Genomic DNA, 14,636 nt, shown 5'->3' on the forward strand with positions numbered 1-14,636 from the left:
TCCTTCAAACAAGCGTTTCTACAGGGAGGAACAAAAATACCAAACTTCAAAAAAGCAAACTTTAGCCAACTAAGAGAGGCCATAAGCCTAAAAAACTGGGACAAAGTCCTCAAAAATAAAAATACAGCCACAAAATGGGATATTTTTAAAAGCATCCTAAAATCTAATTGTGAGAGGTACATACCTTATAGGAATAAAAGGTTAAGGAACAAGAAGAAACCAATGTGGATAAAAAGAACTGTAAAGAAGGCAATAAATGACAAAAATAAAGCATTTAAATCACTAAAACAGGAGGGTAGTGAGGAAGCACTGAAAAACTATAAGGAAAAAAATAGAATATGTAAAAAACAAATAAAAGCAGCCAAACCAGAGACCAAGAGTTAATTGCCAAAGAGAGCAAAACTAACCCTAAAATGTTCTTCAATTATCTAAATGGTAAAAAGTATAAATCTGAAGGTGTCGGCCCTCTACAGAGCAATGAGGGGGGAGTTGCAGAGAGCGACGAGGAGAAAGCAAAGCTATTAAATATTTTTTCTCTACTGTATTCACTGAGGAAAATAAACTGTCAGATAAAATGCAGAATGTAAAAGTAAATTTCCCATTAAAAGTGTCCTGTCTGACCCAGGAAGAAGTACAACAGTGACTTAAACAGATTAAAATAGACAAATCGCCAGGGCCAGATAGCATACACCACCGTATCCTAAGAGAATTAAGTAATGTCATAGCCAGACCCTTATTTCTGATATTTACAGACTCTATACATATTCCTATTACTTTACAAATCACTGGTCAGACCTCACATGGAGTACTGTGTACAGTTCTGGGCTCCTGTGAACAAGGCAGACATAGCAGAGCTGGAGAGGGTCCAGAGGAGGGCAACTAAAGTAATAACTGGAATGGGGCAACTACAGTACCCTGAAAGATTATCAAAATTAGGGTTATTCACGTTAGAAAAAAGACGACTAAGGGGAGATCGAATTACTATGTATAAATATATCAGGGGGCAGTACAGAGATCTATCCCATCATCTATTTATCCCCAGGACTGTGACTGTGACGAGGGGACATCCTCTGCGTTTGGAGGAAAGAAGGTTTGTACACAAACATAGAAGAGGATTCTTTACGGTAAGAGCAGGGAGACTATGGAACTCTCTGCCTGAGGAGGTGGTGATGGTGAGTACAATAAAGGAATTCAAGAGGGGCCTGGATGTATTTCTGGAGTGTAATAATATTACAGGCTATAGCTAGTAGAGAGGGGTCATTGATCCAGGGAGTTATTCTGATTGCCTGATTGGAGTCGGGAAGGAATTTTTTATTCCCCTAAAGTGAGAAAAATTGGCTTCTACCTCACAGGTTTTTTTTGCCTTCCTCTGGATCAACTTGCAGGATGACAGGCCGAACTGGATGGACAAATGACTTTTTTCGGCCTTATGTACTATGTTACTATGTTACTATGTATACTGACAGGGAGTGTTCCACAGGATTGGCGCATAGCAAATGTGGTGCCAATATTCAAAAAGGGTGCAAAAACAGACCCCGGAAACTATAGGCCGGTAAGTTTAACATCTGTTGTGTGTAAACTGTATGAATGTTTTCTAAGAGATGCTATCTTGGAGGATCTCAATAAAAATAAGCAAATAACATGATATCAGCATGGCTTCATGAGGGATCGGTCGTGTCAAACTAATTTAATCCGTTTCTATGAGGAGGTAAGTTCTAGACTTGACAGCAGCGAATCAATGGATGTCGTATATCTGGACTTCTCCAAAGCATTTGACACTGTACCACATAAAAGGTTAGTATATAAAATGAGAATGCTCGGACTGGGAGAAAACGTCTGTATCTGGGTAAGTAACTGGCTCAGTGATAGAAAACAGAGGGTGGTTATTAACGGTACACACTCAGATTGGGTCACTGTCACTAGTGGAGTACCTCAGGGGTCAGTATTGGACCCTATTCTCTTCAATATATTTATGTTAATGATCTTGTAGAAGGCTTGCACAGTAAAATATCAATTTTTGCAGATGACACTAAACTGTGTAAAGTAATTAACACTGAAGAGGACAATATACAGCTACAGAGGGATCTGAATAGATTGGAGGCTTGGGCAGATAAGTGGCAGATGAGGTTTAACACTGACAAATGTAAGGTTATGCACATAGGAAGGAATAATGCAAGTAACCCGTACACACTAAATGGTAAAGCAATGGGTAACACTGACATGGAAAAGGATCTAGGAATTTTAACAAACAGCAAACTAAGCAGTAAAACCAGTGTCAGGCAGCTGCTGCCAAGGCCAATAAGATAATGGGTTGCATCAAAAGGGGCATAGATGCCCGTGATAAGAACATAGTCCTACCACTTTACAATTCACTAGTCAGACCACACATGGAGTACTGTGTACAGTTCTGGGCTCCTGTGAACAAGGCAGACATAGCAGAGCTGGAGAGGGTTCAGAGGAGGGCAACTAAAGTAATAACTGAAATAGGACAACTACAGTACACTGAAAGATTATCAACATTAGGGTTATTCACTTTTGAAAAAAGACGACTGAGGGGAGATCTAATTACTATGTATAAATATATCAGGGGTCAGTACAGAGATCTCTCCAATCATCTATTTATCCCCAGGACTGTGACTGTGACGAGGGGACATCCTCTGCGTTTGGAGGAAAGAAGGTTTGTACACAAACATAGAAAAGGATTCTTTACGGTAAGAGCAGTGAGACTATGGAACTCTCTGCCTGAGGAGGTGGTGATGGTGAGTACAATAAAGGAATTCAAGAGGGGCCTGGATGTATTTCTGGAGTGTAATAATATTACAGGCTATAGCTACTAGAGAGGGGTCGTTGATCCAGGGAGTTATTCTGATTGCCTGACCGGAGTCGGAAAGGAATCCCCCCCCCTTAAGTTTGGAAAATTGGCTTCTACCTCACAGTTTTTTTTTTGCCTCTCTCTTGATCAACTTGCAGGATAACAGGCCGAACTGGATGGACAGATGTCTTTTTTTCGGTCATTTAAACTATGTCACTATTTTACTATGTATTGTCAATGGGAATCTTTGGGGCTGTTCATACGGCCGCTGATAATTATTTGTACGCAGATTTTCAACATGTCCCTTCTTGGTGGTTTCAACATGGAGAGTGCTTGCAAACCATGGTGGGTCACAATGGATTCATTGAATGGGGATTAAGGACAAGTGGCGATATTCCTGCATATTTTGCCATGTGAACATGCCCCTAGAATCAAATCAACAGACTTCAGTGCCTAGGAGTGTTTCGGCAAGGCCTGATTGCAGTGGCATGGTCTGCCTCTTTGGTACTATAGATTTGTCACGGATATCGGATGCTAAGGAATTTGCAATTTGTTCTGCAACTTGCAATTTTATTTTATTTTTTTAAAGTAATCGCAGCAGTCTTTAGGGTACAACCATATGGTCAGGTTTCCTGATGCAGGTTTGGAAGCCAAAATCAGGAGTGGATCATAAAAGTAGAGAAAGTATAAAGGACGAACACAACTTCTCTTTTTTGAATTCTCTCCTGGTTTTGGCTTTCAAAACTGCATCAGAAAACCTGACCATGAGAAAATCATCTGCAATTTAGGACATTACCCAGTTTGGAGGCTTTAAGGTTCCAGTAGAAGGTTTTGCTTTCATCTACACAGAGGCAGCTGCTATATTGGCAGTCATCACATGGCCTCTCTTCCAACTCTGCAGATGGTATAAGTGTAGTCCTAACCTGTCAATAAGAAAACATACTCTGAAAATAAATTGAATTAGACTACAAACAGTTTATTATGCTACTTTTTATGGAGTTTAGAATTTGAGAGGTATATATATAATTAATAACACATACATTATCCCTGTACCGTGACATCACTGTGTGTTTATTATTCTGCAGTGTGACACATCACTGTTTGTTATTCCTGTACTGTGACATCACTGTGTTTATTATCCCTGTACTGTGACATCACTGTGTGTATTATCCCTGTACTGTGACATTACTGTGTTTATTATCCCTGTACTGTGACATCACTGTGTTTATTATCCCTGTACTGTGACATCACTGTTTGTTATTCCTGTACTGTGACATCACTGTGTTTATTATCCCTGTACTGTGACATCATTGTGTTTATTATCCCTGTACTGTGACATCACTGTGTTTATTATCCATGTACTGTGTCATCACTCTGTTTATTATCCCTGTACTGTGACATCACTGTGTTTATTATCCCTGTACTGTGACATCACTGTCTTTATTATCCCTGTACTGTGACACATCACTGTGTTTATTATCCCTGTACTGTGACATCACTGTGTTTATTATCTCTGTACTGTGACATCACTGTGTTTATTATCCCTGTACTGTGACATCACTGTGTTTATTATCCCTGTACTGTGACATCACTGTCTTTATTATCCATGTACTGTGTCATCACTCTGTTTATTATCCCTGTACTGTGACATCACTGTCTTTATTATCCCTGTACTGTGACATCACTGTGTGTATTATCCCTGTACTGTGACATCACTGTGTTTATTATCCCTGAACTGTGACATCACTGTGTTTATTATCCCTGTACTGTGACATCATTGTGTTTATTATCCCTGTACTGTGACATCACTGTGTTTATTATCCCTGTACTGTGACATCACTGTCTTTATTATCCCTGTACTGTGACATCACTGTCTTTATTATCCCTGTACTGTGACATCACTGTGTTTATTATCCCTGTACTGTGACATCACTGTGTTTATTATCCCTGTACTGTGACATCACTGTGTGTATTATCCCTGTACTGTGACATCACTGTGTTTATTATCCCTGTACTGTGACATCACTGTGTTTATTATACCTGTACTGTGACATCACTGTGTTTATTATCCATGTGCTGTGACATCACTGTATTTTTTTATCCCTGTACTGTGACATCACTGTGTTTATTATCCCTGTACTGTGACATCACTGTGTTTATTATCCCTGTACTGTGACATCACTGTTTGTTATCCCTGTACTGTGACATCACTGTGTATTTTCTCTGTACTGTGACATCACTGTGTTTATTATCCATGTGCTGTGACATCACTGTATTTATTATCCCTGTACTGTGACATCACTGTGTTTATTATCCCTGTACTGTGACATCACTGTGTTTATTATCCCTGTACTGTGACATCACTGTTTGTTATCCCTGTACTGTGACATCACTGTGTATTTTCTCTGTACTGTGACATCACTATGTTTATATAACCATATTGAAACATTACTGCATTTTCCCTATATATGACACCATTGTATTTGTTATCACTGTACCATGACATCACTATTTGTTAGAAATGTAAGGGGTTACCCCACTCCTGGCACCCGCATTGCTTCTGATTTCCGCACGGCTGCCGCTGTATCTCTCCGTCGTGCAGATCAAAACATCCGGCGAAGGGGGATCAGCCTATAGCAGGACGCGACAGGTATAAACCTTCTTAGCATCGCGGGTGACGCTAGGGAGGTTCGTTCTCGTCGCGGCCTGCTATTGGCTGCTCCCCTCATTGCAGGATGTTTTGATCTGCGTGACGGGGAGATGCAGCGACGGCCGTGCGGCGATAAGGAGCAATGCGGGTGCTGGGGAGCTGGGTAAGTATAACTCATATGAGGAGCCCAGGCATTAGGGGGGTCATTATAGGAGTTGGATAACCCCTTTAATGCCAAAAATGTGCTCCCCAATGGAGCCCTAGGCATCTGTCTACTCCACCTGCCTCTCATCCTAGCCACATTAATGTCAATGTCCCTTCCAGCAGCATTTATAAACATTAAACCTGCTGTTTATTATTATATGACAGAACATGTTAGTTTTTACCTTTATACACTGTTTCAAATAGTTAAAAACTGTGGATTTAAGAGTGAAAGTTTCTCCTCTGATCACTGAATATGGCAAAGTGATGTCCACAAAGAAAGGTTGGAAAACTCGAAAAGGTACAGGCGAAGCAATCCCAAAACCTCCAGGACCCGTACAAAAAGCCCCACCATGCCAGTCTGTGATGGTGTCAGGAGCGGTGTCATGGAGAATGCCAATCCCAGAGTCCCTAATCCAAGCAGATTGGAAAGAAATAACAGGAAATTATTCTTGTAGAAATAAGTAAAGTGCTAAAATGTATGAATTATTCTCAGGGACATAAACAGAAATAATAGGGCTCCATAGTAGAGCTTAATGTGGACTCCCCCCCCCCCCCCCCCCTTCTGCACCAAGTTTTGTAATATGATGAAGGAAACACTCCCAGAGTTTTTCATAGAGATTGCAAAGTTTCGGACAATTACAAAACAAACACAAATACATAAACAAATAAATAATTGCAATATAAAGTCACTCTCTATCTCACCCATTTTACCTGACTTCCATGTCAGAAAAAAGTGAAGCATGTTATTCATAAATATGGAGCTCATTCTGAACACCATTTTTCTCAATGTATTTGTACCATACAACGGGCATAAATACATGGATCAATATCCCCCATTCAGCTCCATACATTACACTTACATCTTACTCCACTTTTACATATGTCCAAAGTCACTTTTGGCTAAGTCAGATTTATTAATGGTCCTTTAATACTGTGATAAATGTGGTTTGAAGGTAGCAGTTTATCTTTCAGTATGCGGCTTTACAAAAGTCTCACGTCTTTAATAAAAAGTTGCATGTTCTATTAAAAAGTCGCATAAGATAAACATGGTCCTCACTGGAGTGAAATTGCACAATTTTTTGCGACTTTTTTAAATTGTCGCAATAGTAAATCTGTCTAGAGATTAATTTACATAAGAAAACACGCCCACTTTCAGACAACTGGCGAGCATAGCGCAGAGCCAATAAAAGTTGCACATTTTTGTGCAGTTTTAGTGATTGCGCAAAAATGTGCGACATTTTCACTCCATTATTTTGACTTGAGCTAATGATAAATCTGGCCCATAGTGTATTTGTAAAACTATTTGTCTGAAGCCACCACTAGGGGGTGCTCAGTGCATAGGAATTTATACAGTTATTAAGGAAGCTGTAAAATTTATTTTGCAGTGAACTCCTTCTAGTGGTGGCTGCATGACAATGCACAGTTTTCACGTTGGGAACAGAAGGAGATCAGCGTCTGGGGCATGGAGTATGGGGTTATAATGTGCAGTGCACTACTGTACCCCTTTAACAAGTTATATGTGGGTGCTAGCCAGTCACAAAATTATTTGACATAGCAACAACATCAACCACCTCTAACAGTCTTCCTCTCAAGCGTTTGCACAGATATAGAGTTACAAGCAATTATTAGAAAGTCTGTCACAGTCTGTCAATTCCTTGTAGTTGCAACAAAAAGCCAATTTTCCCCAAATATTTGGTTAGGGTTAAAAAACAGAGGAATGTCTTTATTTCCTCCCCTGCAGTAGCCAAATAATCGGATGAAGGTGCATTACCCAACAGCTTCCAGTTTCCAAATCCATGTTTCAGGGAAATAATGTCTTATCACTGACTTCTGCTTTTTGACAGGAATTATGCCTGATGTCTCAAACAGGACAAAATCCTCCTCCTGCTCCTCCTCCATAACCTTTGCATTCAGCATATTCCATTCAAAGCCTAAGGAAAAAAATGATTGACAATGAGCAATTTAGAAAAATGAATGAATCCATATTCACTATGGATCCTGTAAAAATAAAACCTATGGACCAGATTAGATATAAGTGAATTGGTTAAGAGTTTGTTCCAGAAAGATCAGATGATAAGAGACCCAATTTTTTTAAATTATTTATTTAATGAAAATCATAACAATACATACTATTTATTATACAGTAATACTGGGCATTACAATCACAAGTCATTATCGTTGCATAATACATCCCTATAAGTCATGATATGGTCACAATGTGAGAACTCCAAAATAGAAAGGAAAAAGAAGAAAAAGCATAAAGGAAAACAGAAGAGAAAAAAGGAAAAGGAGTAGAAAATGAGAAATGGAGTAGGAGGAAGTAGGAAATGGAGAAATGGTAGAAAGAGCACTTCTATGGGGGGGGGGGGGGGGGTTGTCCATTTCCATATCTACTCTATATTCCACACAAACCATTTCTAGCCAACATGACCATTTAAATAGTAGATTTTTCACGGGAAAGACCTCATTCTTAGGGCTCATGCACACGACCGTATGCCCTCCAAGAGCGGGCCATATGTCCCGTAGTGTCATACATCGTGCACACGGGAGCGCACAGTAGCAAAGGTTACTATATTACTGTGCGCATCGGGCTGCCTGCGGGACTACTGTCCTGCACTCATATTATCATATGAGTGCAGGACAATAGTTCTGCGGGCGGCCGGATGTGCACAGTATCATAGTAACCTATGATGCTGTGCGCTCCCGTGCGCACGATGTATGCCGCTCTGGGACATATGGCCCGCTCACGGACCGTATGTCTCGGAGGGCATACGGTTGTGTGCATGAGCCCTTAGGCTACATGCACACGACCTTTGTGTGTTTCACGGTCTGCAAATTGCGGATCCGCAAAAACGGATGGCGTCCGTGTACATTCCACAATTTGCGGAACGGCACAGACAGCCATTGATATAACTGCCTATTCTTGTCTATAAAACGGACAAGAATAGGACAGGTTATATTTTTTTTGCGAACCACGGAACGGAGCAACGGATGCGGACAGCACACAGAGTGCTGTCCGCATCTTTTGAGGCTCCATTGAAGTGAATGGGTCGGCATCCAGGCTCAGATGCGGACCAAAACAACGGTTGTGTGCATGAGCCCTTATCCATAAATATTTCTATCTGATGGTAACTATTAACCTTTTGTATTAATTCTTCTTTTGCTGAAATTTTATGGCTTTTCCGGTTTTTAGCTATTAAAATCCTAGCTGCGGTTAATATCTTTTTAATCACCTATATATTTCTAGTAGAACTATTAAACCCAGATCTAACAAGGCTATCTCTGGTGTAGGAGGGATACTAATGTGGCATAAACTCGATATTTATTCAAAAACATCCGACCAATATCGGGTCAGTTTAGGACATTGCCACCAGACCCAAATTTTGAGAGCAAAAGAATATATTGCACTAGAAATAGAACATGCACGCCAATACCCCTTCCAAACAGAAAAGAATACTGTGTCCCTGTGTTACGCTATTCTGAATGATATGTGCAAGTCTTCTTCCAAAAGAAAAAAATAAAAATAAAAAAAACAAGACAAAACAAGTGTCTAAAGGGAAAATAACCCTAGTTAGCTGAGTGGTCTTTGTGGGGTTTTGGGGGTACTCTTTCCCATTAGGCCTAGTATGCATGTGTAGTATTGTAGTCCAGCTAACGCTGCTCTGTATTTCTGGGAAAATATGTGCAAACTAGCATATCTTACTTCTGCTGGCATCAGAAAGCCTTAGTGTTCTTAACTTTTTAGAAGGAAAGCTAATTTGCATACCTTTGGGTATCTGGGAAAGATATTCAAATTAGCTGTTTATCAACAAAAAACAAAAACAAAGTAGAAAAGAACAGTATGCCTGTCTGTGATGCACTCAGAACATATGCCAATTTGCATATTTGTTTCCCAGAAATGCAGAGCAGCATTGTATGTCAGTATAGGTTGGCACTCTTTCCTATTGGTAGCTCACTATTTATTCAAACTAAGCTTTGGTATTATTACTAGTGATGATCGAGCACCAAAGTATTCGGGTGTTCGGGCCAAACACATTGCTATATTTGTGTGCTCGGCCGGGCACCCGAGTATAATGGAAGTCAATGGGAGACAACCAGGCACCCCCTGCTCTGAAGAGGGTAGGGTGCCTGGTCCATTGGAAAAGGTCAGAAAGTGACAGAAACACCACCGAAATGGATCGGGAACAGCATGGAGACGATGTCTGGATGCATCTTGGACTCCCAGGTCGCTGCTGGGAACCATGTTTTCCGAGTTGTACGCCACTTTTACAGACTGACAAAAATACGCACAAAACCCCCCCCCCCCAAAAAAAAATCTATTTTACATGAAAAATTGTTAGGAAACATTCTTTCCTGTATATTCAATTGTATATGAAGTGCAAGTGCTGCAAAAATTACAAGCAAGAGGTACTCCAAAACAGCCTGCATATCACATAAAGGAGGGCCTCATTCACATTGTGGTACAATTGTTCGGGTAGTGGGACTCCTACACTCATAAAGCCTATGCACTAAGTGAAAGGGCTGCCAAAAACTACAAGGAACAGGCACTCCAAAACACCCTTTGTTACACATAAAGGAGGGCATCATACACACCCTTGAAAAATTATGATTGATAGCCTGCTGGTGACCCTCAAAAACATTAGGAGCAAGGGCCTGCTGATCTGACCATCTAAAACCTTAGGGGCGAGGGCCTGCTGCCGCATTTGTGACTCTAGATAACCTCTGGGCAATTGCACGTCCCCGTGACGGCGACAATCCATTTGGATGTCTGCCCTATCAACTTTCGATGTTCTTTTCTGCGGCTACCATGGTGATCACGGGTAACGGGGAATGAGGGTTCGATGCCGGAGCTTGAGAAAGGGATACCACATCCAAGGGAGGTCAATGGCTGAAATCTGATTGGCTGTTGTTGCCTTGCCCCTTTTTTTTCCTAATTGTGAACCACCCAGAGAGGGTGGGTCAAGTTATTAAAGCACAAGCATCCAAGGAAGGCAGCAGGCGCGCGGCAATTACCCACTCCCGACTCGGGGAGGTAGTGACAATAAATAACAATACAGCACTCCTTGGCGGCCCTGTTTTTGGAATGAGTACACTTTCCGTTAACGAGGATCTATTGGAGGGCAAGTCTGGTGCCAGCAGCCAACTTGCTCCCGGCCTACATAACGTTCACCCTGTGTGCCATCATGGTGAGGATTGTGTTGACCAGACTCTTGGCTACTGAGACTGGACTTGTAGGTGAGGGCCTGCTGCTGCTTTCTTGACTCTAGATAACTTCTAGGCGATTGCATGTTCCCGTGACGGCGACAATCCATTTGGATATCTGCCCTATCAACTTTGGAGCAATTTTTCAACAAGGACCTTCTGGTATAGCACAGTTTTGTCCTCTTCACTAGAGGAATGAGAGATGAGAAGTTCTCTTTGTAGCGGGGGTCGAGAAGGGTGAACAACCAGTAATCCGTGTTGTCTAAAATGCATATAACGTGAGGGTCGCGGGAAAGGCAGGCTAATGAAGTCAGCCATGTGTGCCAGAGTACCAACAGGCAAGACTTCGCTGTTGTCATCAGAAGGTGAGCTGACCCTGTAAAAGATTTTAGGTGAGGGCCTGCAGTTGAGTTGACCATGTTAAACATTATATGCGAGGGCCTGCTGCTGAGCTGACCCTCTAAAACATTAGTGGCTAGGGCCTGCTGGTGAGCTGACCCTGTAAAACATTATATGCGAGGGCCTGCTGATGAGCTGACCCTCTAAAACATTAGGGGCGAGGGCCTGCTGGTGAGCTGACGCTCTAAAACATTACATGCAAGTGCCTGCTGGTGAGCTTACGCTCTAAAACATTATATGCGAGTATAAAACAATATACTGGGCACTCTGTTTTATATTGTTTTATATTGTTCATTTGTTAAAGGAAGGGCGAATCCTTTATTACTGAGAGCACCTCCCTCTGTGGTTTCACTCACTCCTGTGCGTCTCATATCAGCTACTCAATTATATGCGAGTGCCTGCTGGTGAGCTGATGCTCTAAAACAGGGATGCTCAACTTGCAGCCCTCTAGCTGTTGTAAAACTACAACTCCCACCATGCACTGCTGTAGGCTGATAGCTGTAGGCTGCCCAGGCATGATGGGAGTTGTAGTTTTACAACAGCTGGAGGGCCGCAGGTTGAGCATCCCTGCTTTAAAACATTATATGCGAGTGCCTGCTGGTGAGCTGACGCTCGAAAACAATATATGCGAGTGCCTGCTGGTAAGCTGACACTCTAAAACATTATATGCTAGTGCCTGCAGATGAGCAAACTCTGTAAAACATTCGGATACGCTTATCTGTTATAATGCCACCAGCAGCACTAAATACACGCTCAGACAAAACGCTGGCGGCAGGGCAGGCCAGCACCTCCAAGGTATAGAGCGCAAGTTCGTGCCACGTGTCTAGCTTGAACACCTAGTAGTTGTAAGGCACTGAAGGATTATTTAGGACGCTGACACGGTCTGCTATGTATTCCTTTACCATCTTCCAAAACTTTTCCCCCCTTATACCACTAGGCCGCGCTTCAGGGTGAGGTTGCTGGTGGGGTGTCATGAAAGTGTCCCATGCCTTGGAGAGAGTTGCCCTGCCTTTGTTGGAACTGCTGTGTGTTCCTCTTGTCTCCCTTCCTCGGTTGCCTAAGGAAGTACGGACTCTGCCGCCAGCGTTGTCAGATGGAAAATTTTGGAGCAATCTCTCAACAAGTACCTTCTGGTTTTGCACCGCTTTACTCGTCCTCTCCACCACAGGAATGAGAGATGAGAAGTTCTCTTTGTAGTGGGGGTCGAGAAGTGTGCTGTTCCAGCCTTTATTCTTGTATTCTACAATTGTTGTGTTTGCATTATATTATCATTTACTATGTTGTGTAACGCTGCCACCCTGTGGTTATTCTTATAATACCATTTATAGTGTGTTATGTAAATTTCCATTGGATTGCTCTCCGCCCTCTTTTGTGACATCACATCCTCTGTAAGGTCCTTCGTACTTCCTATTTGTCGCAGACCTTGAAGCTGGTGAGAGCTATTCTTTTTGATCTCTAATATCCTCTAGCATACCCTTATTTCCCTGCATTTGTTTTCAAGGCAAATCAATAAATGATAAAAGCTTCACCATTGTATTCTCCTCACTGGATCATCACATGCAACTGGTTCCTATATCTGGAGATATTAGTGAGTTCAGCTATCTACCATTGCTTGTACAGGGGCTATCACTCACAACCAATCAGGGGATAATCTCTAACGTACATCTGTGGCAGAATAGTCAAAAAGAAGCTTAATCTACAGTCTTGCATGTTTACACACAGTCTGCCAGCGAGCTTAGAGCTGTCCGCCATCTTACACGCACGTGGCTTCATAAGCACAGTGCACAATCTAAACGTGTTATCAAGCCAACACAAAAGATTAGAGAGAACTTTGAGACGACCAAAGAAGAGTTCAGTGACAATTTAAACGATTTATGGCAGAGAACTGAACACTATATAGCAGCTCTTTTATGATATAACAACGACCCAACAAAGTTACCCACAACGTTGAATCACTTAACTAACTCCTATGTCCACTATCAGCGACTCTCTGCTAAGTACATCACTTTCCTGAGCGACTCTGATTTTGACGAAGCCTCAGAGGAGCTGAGTGAGAGAAAGAATCTCCTTAAAGAGAAGGATGCCCTAGTACAAGATGCTAAGAGCAAGGCAGAACTCCGCATCGCACACTTACAGGAGGCGAGATCCTATCGATCAACTTCAAGTAAACATACCCTTTCATCTTCCAAAACCTCTCGTTCCGGAAGGTCAGCCTTGCATGACAAGCTTATAGAAGTCCGGGCAGAAGCAGAGGAAGCTAGCGTAAGAAGTTCCTTTGCTAAGAAGGAGGCGGAGATTACGAAGAAGAAATCAGAAATGGAGGCGGAGATTACGAAGAAGAAAGCAGAAATGGAGGCTAAGATAGCAGAAATGGAGGCTGAGACAGAAGCCCAGCTAAAGATCCTCCAGACAAAAAGGGAAGAAGCAGCTACCTTAGCTAAACTAAAGGTCCTCGAGCAAGCATTAGGCCAAGGTACCGGGCCAGACTGTTTCGTTCCAGGAGAAGAGGAAGACCCAGCCGACCGCACTGCCAGGTATGTGCTAAGGCAACCATCGCCTACTCCTCCTGCTAAATCGCATGCACCAACGCCACTTCTAGCTCACCAACTGGGCGAACCCACAGAGTACCAGAAATCATCACAGCCCAGTAATAAGGTAATATCTAGCACCAAGCGGGCTGATCATCCAGAGACTAAACCGCAGCTTAATCCTTATGCCACATCATTCCATCCTGATCATTCTCAACCTTATCTGCCAGAGCCCCTACATGCTCTAGAGACACCACAATCCAATACCGCAATATGGAATGGGAGATCAGACATGTCAGACTTTGCCAGATACATGATGCGCAGGGAGCTGATTAACATTAGTCTCTCAAGGTTTGATGACCATGCCGAAAACTACAGGGCCTGGAAATCTACCTTTAAAGCAGTAATCGGTGACATAAACCTCACTGCCATGGAGGAACTTGACTTGCTCATCAAATGGTTAGGCCCAGAATCTGCAGAACGCATAAAGACATTAAGAGTGGTTCATGCAGGCCACTCAGAGGAAGGTCTCGCTGCAGCATGGGAGAGACTTAAACAGACCTATGGCAGTCCAGAAGCTATAGAAAGTGCCTTATTCAGGAGACTGAGATGAGTTACCTTGATACCACACATGGCGTCAATCCAATAGTGTCGAAACTACCACATGGCATGCAAGAGAAATGGGCAGACCAGGGCTCCAGATACAAGAGAGAACACAATGTGTCTTTTCCCTCTTTCTCTTATTTTACCAGATTCATCAGTTACCAAGCTCGAAAGAAGAATGACCCCAGCTTTGACTTCACTGAATCCACTCTACCTGCTTCATCCTCATGTTCAAGGT

The 14,636-nt window shown here is 42.3% G+C and overlaps 1 protein-coding gene across 1 annotated transcript in view; it reads right to left on the bottom strand.

The window, feature by feature from the left end:
- LOC121003907 (alpha-2-macroglobulin-like) overlaps positions 1-14,636 on the bottom strand; it is a 185,084-nt gene that overhangs the window by 92,890 nt on the left and 77,558 nt on the right. Inside the window, exons 18-20 of the mRNA XM_040435849.1 lie at positions 7,438-7,600; positions 5,849-6,074; positions 3,609-3,735 (exon numbers count right to left, since the gene is read on the bottom strand). Coding sequence (XP_040291783.1) covers positions 3,609-3,735; positions 5,849-6,074; positions 7,438-7,600 — 516 coding nt within the window. The remainder of the gene's footprint in view (positions 1-3,608; positions 3,736-5,848; positions 6,075-7,437; positions 7,601-14,636) is intronic.

This window comes from Bufo bufo, chromosome 6 (assembly GCF_905171765.1).
Source record: "Bufo bufo chromosome 6, aBufBuf1.1, whole genome shotgun sequence".
In the NCBI taxonomy this organism is placed as follows: domain Eukaryota; kingdom Metazoa; phylum Chordata; class Amphibia; order Anura; family Bufonidae; genus Bufo; species Bufo bufo.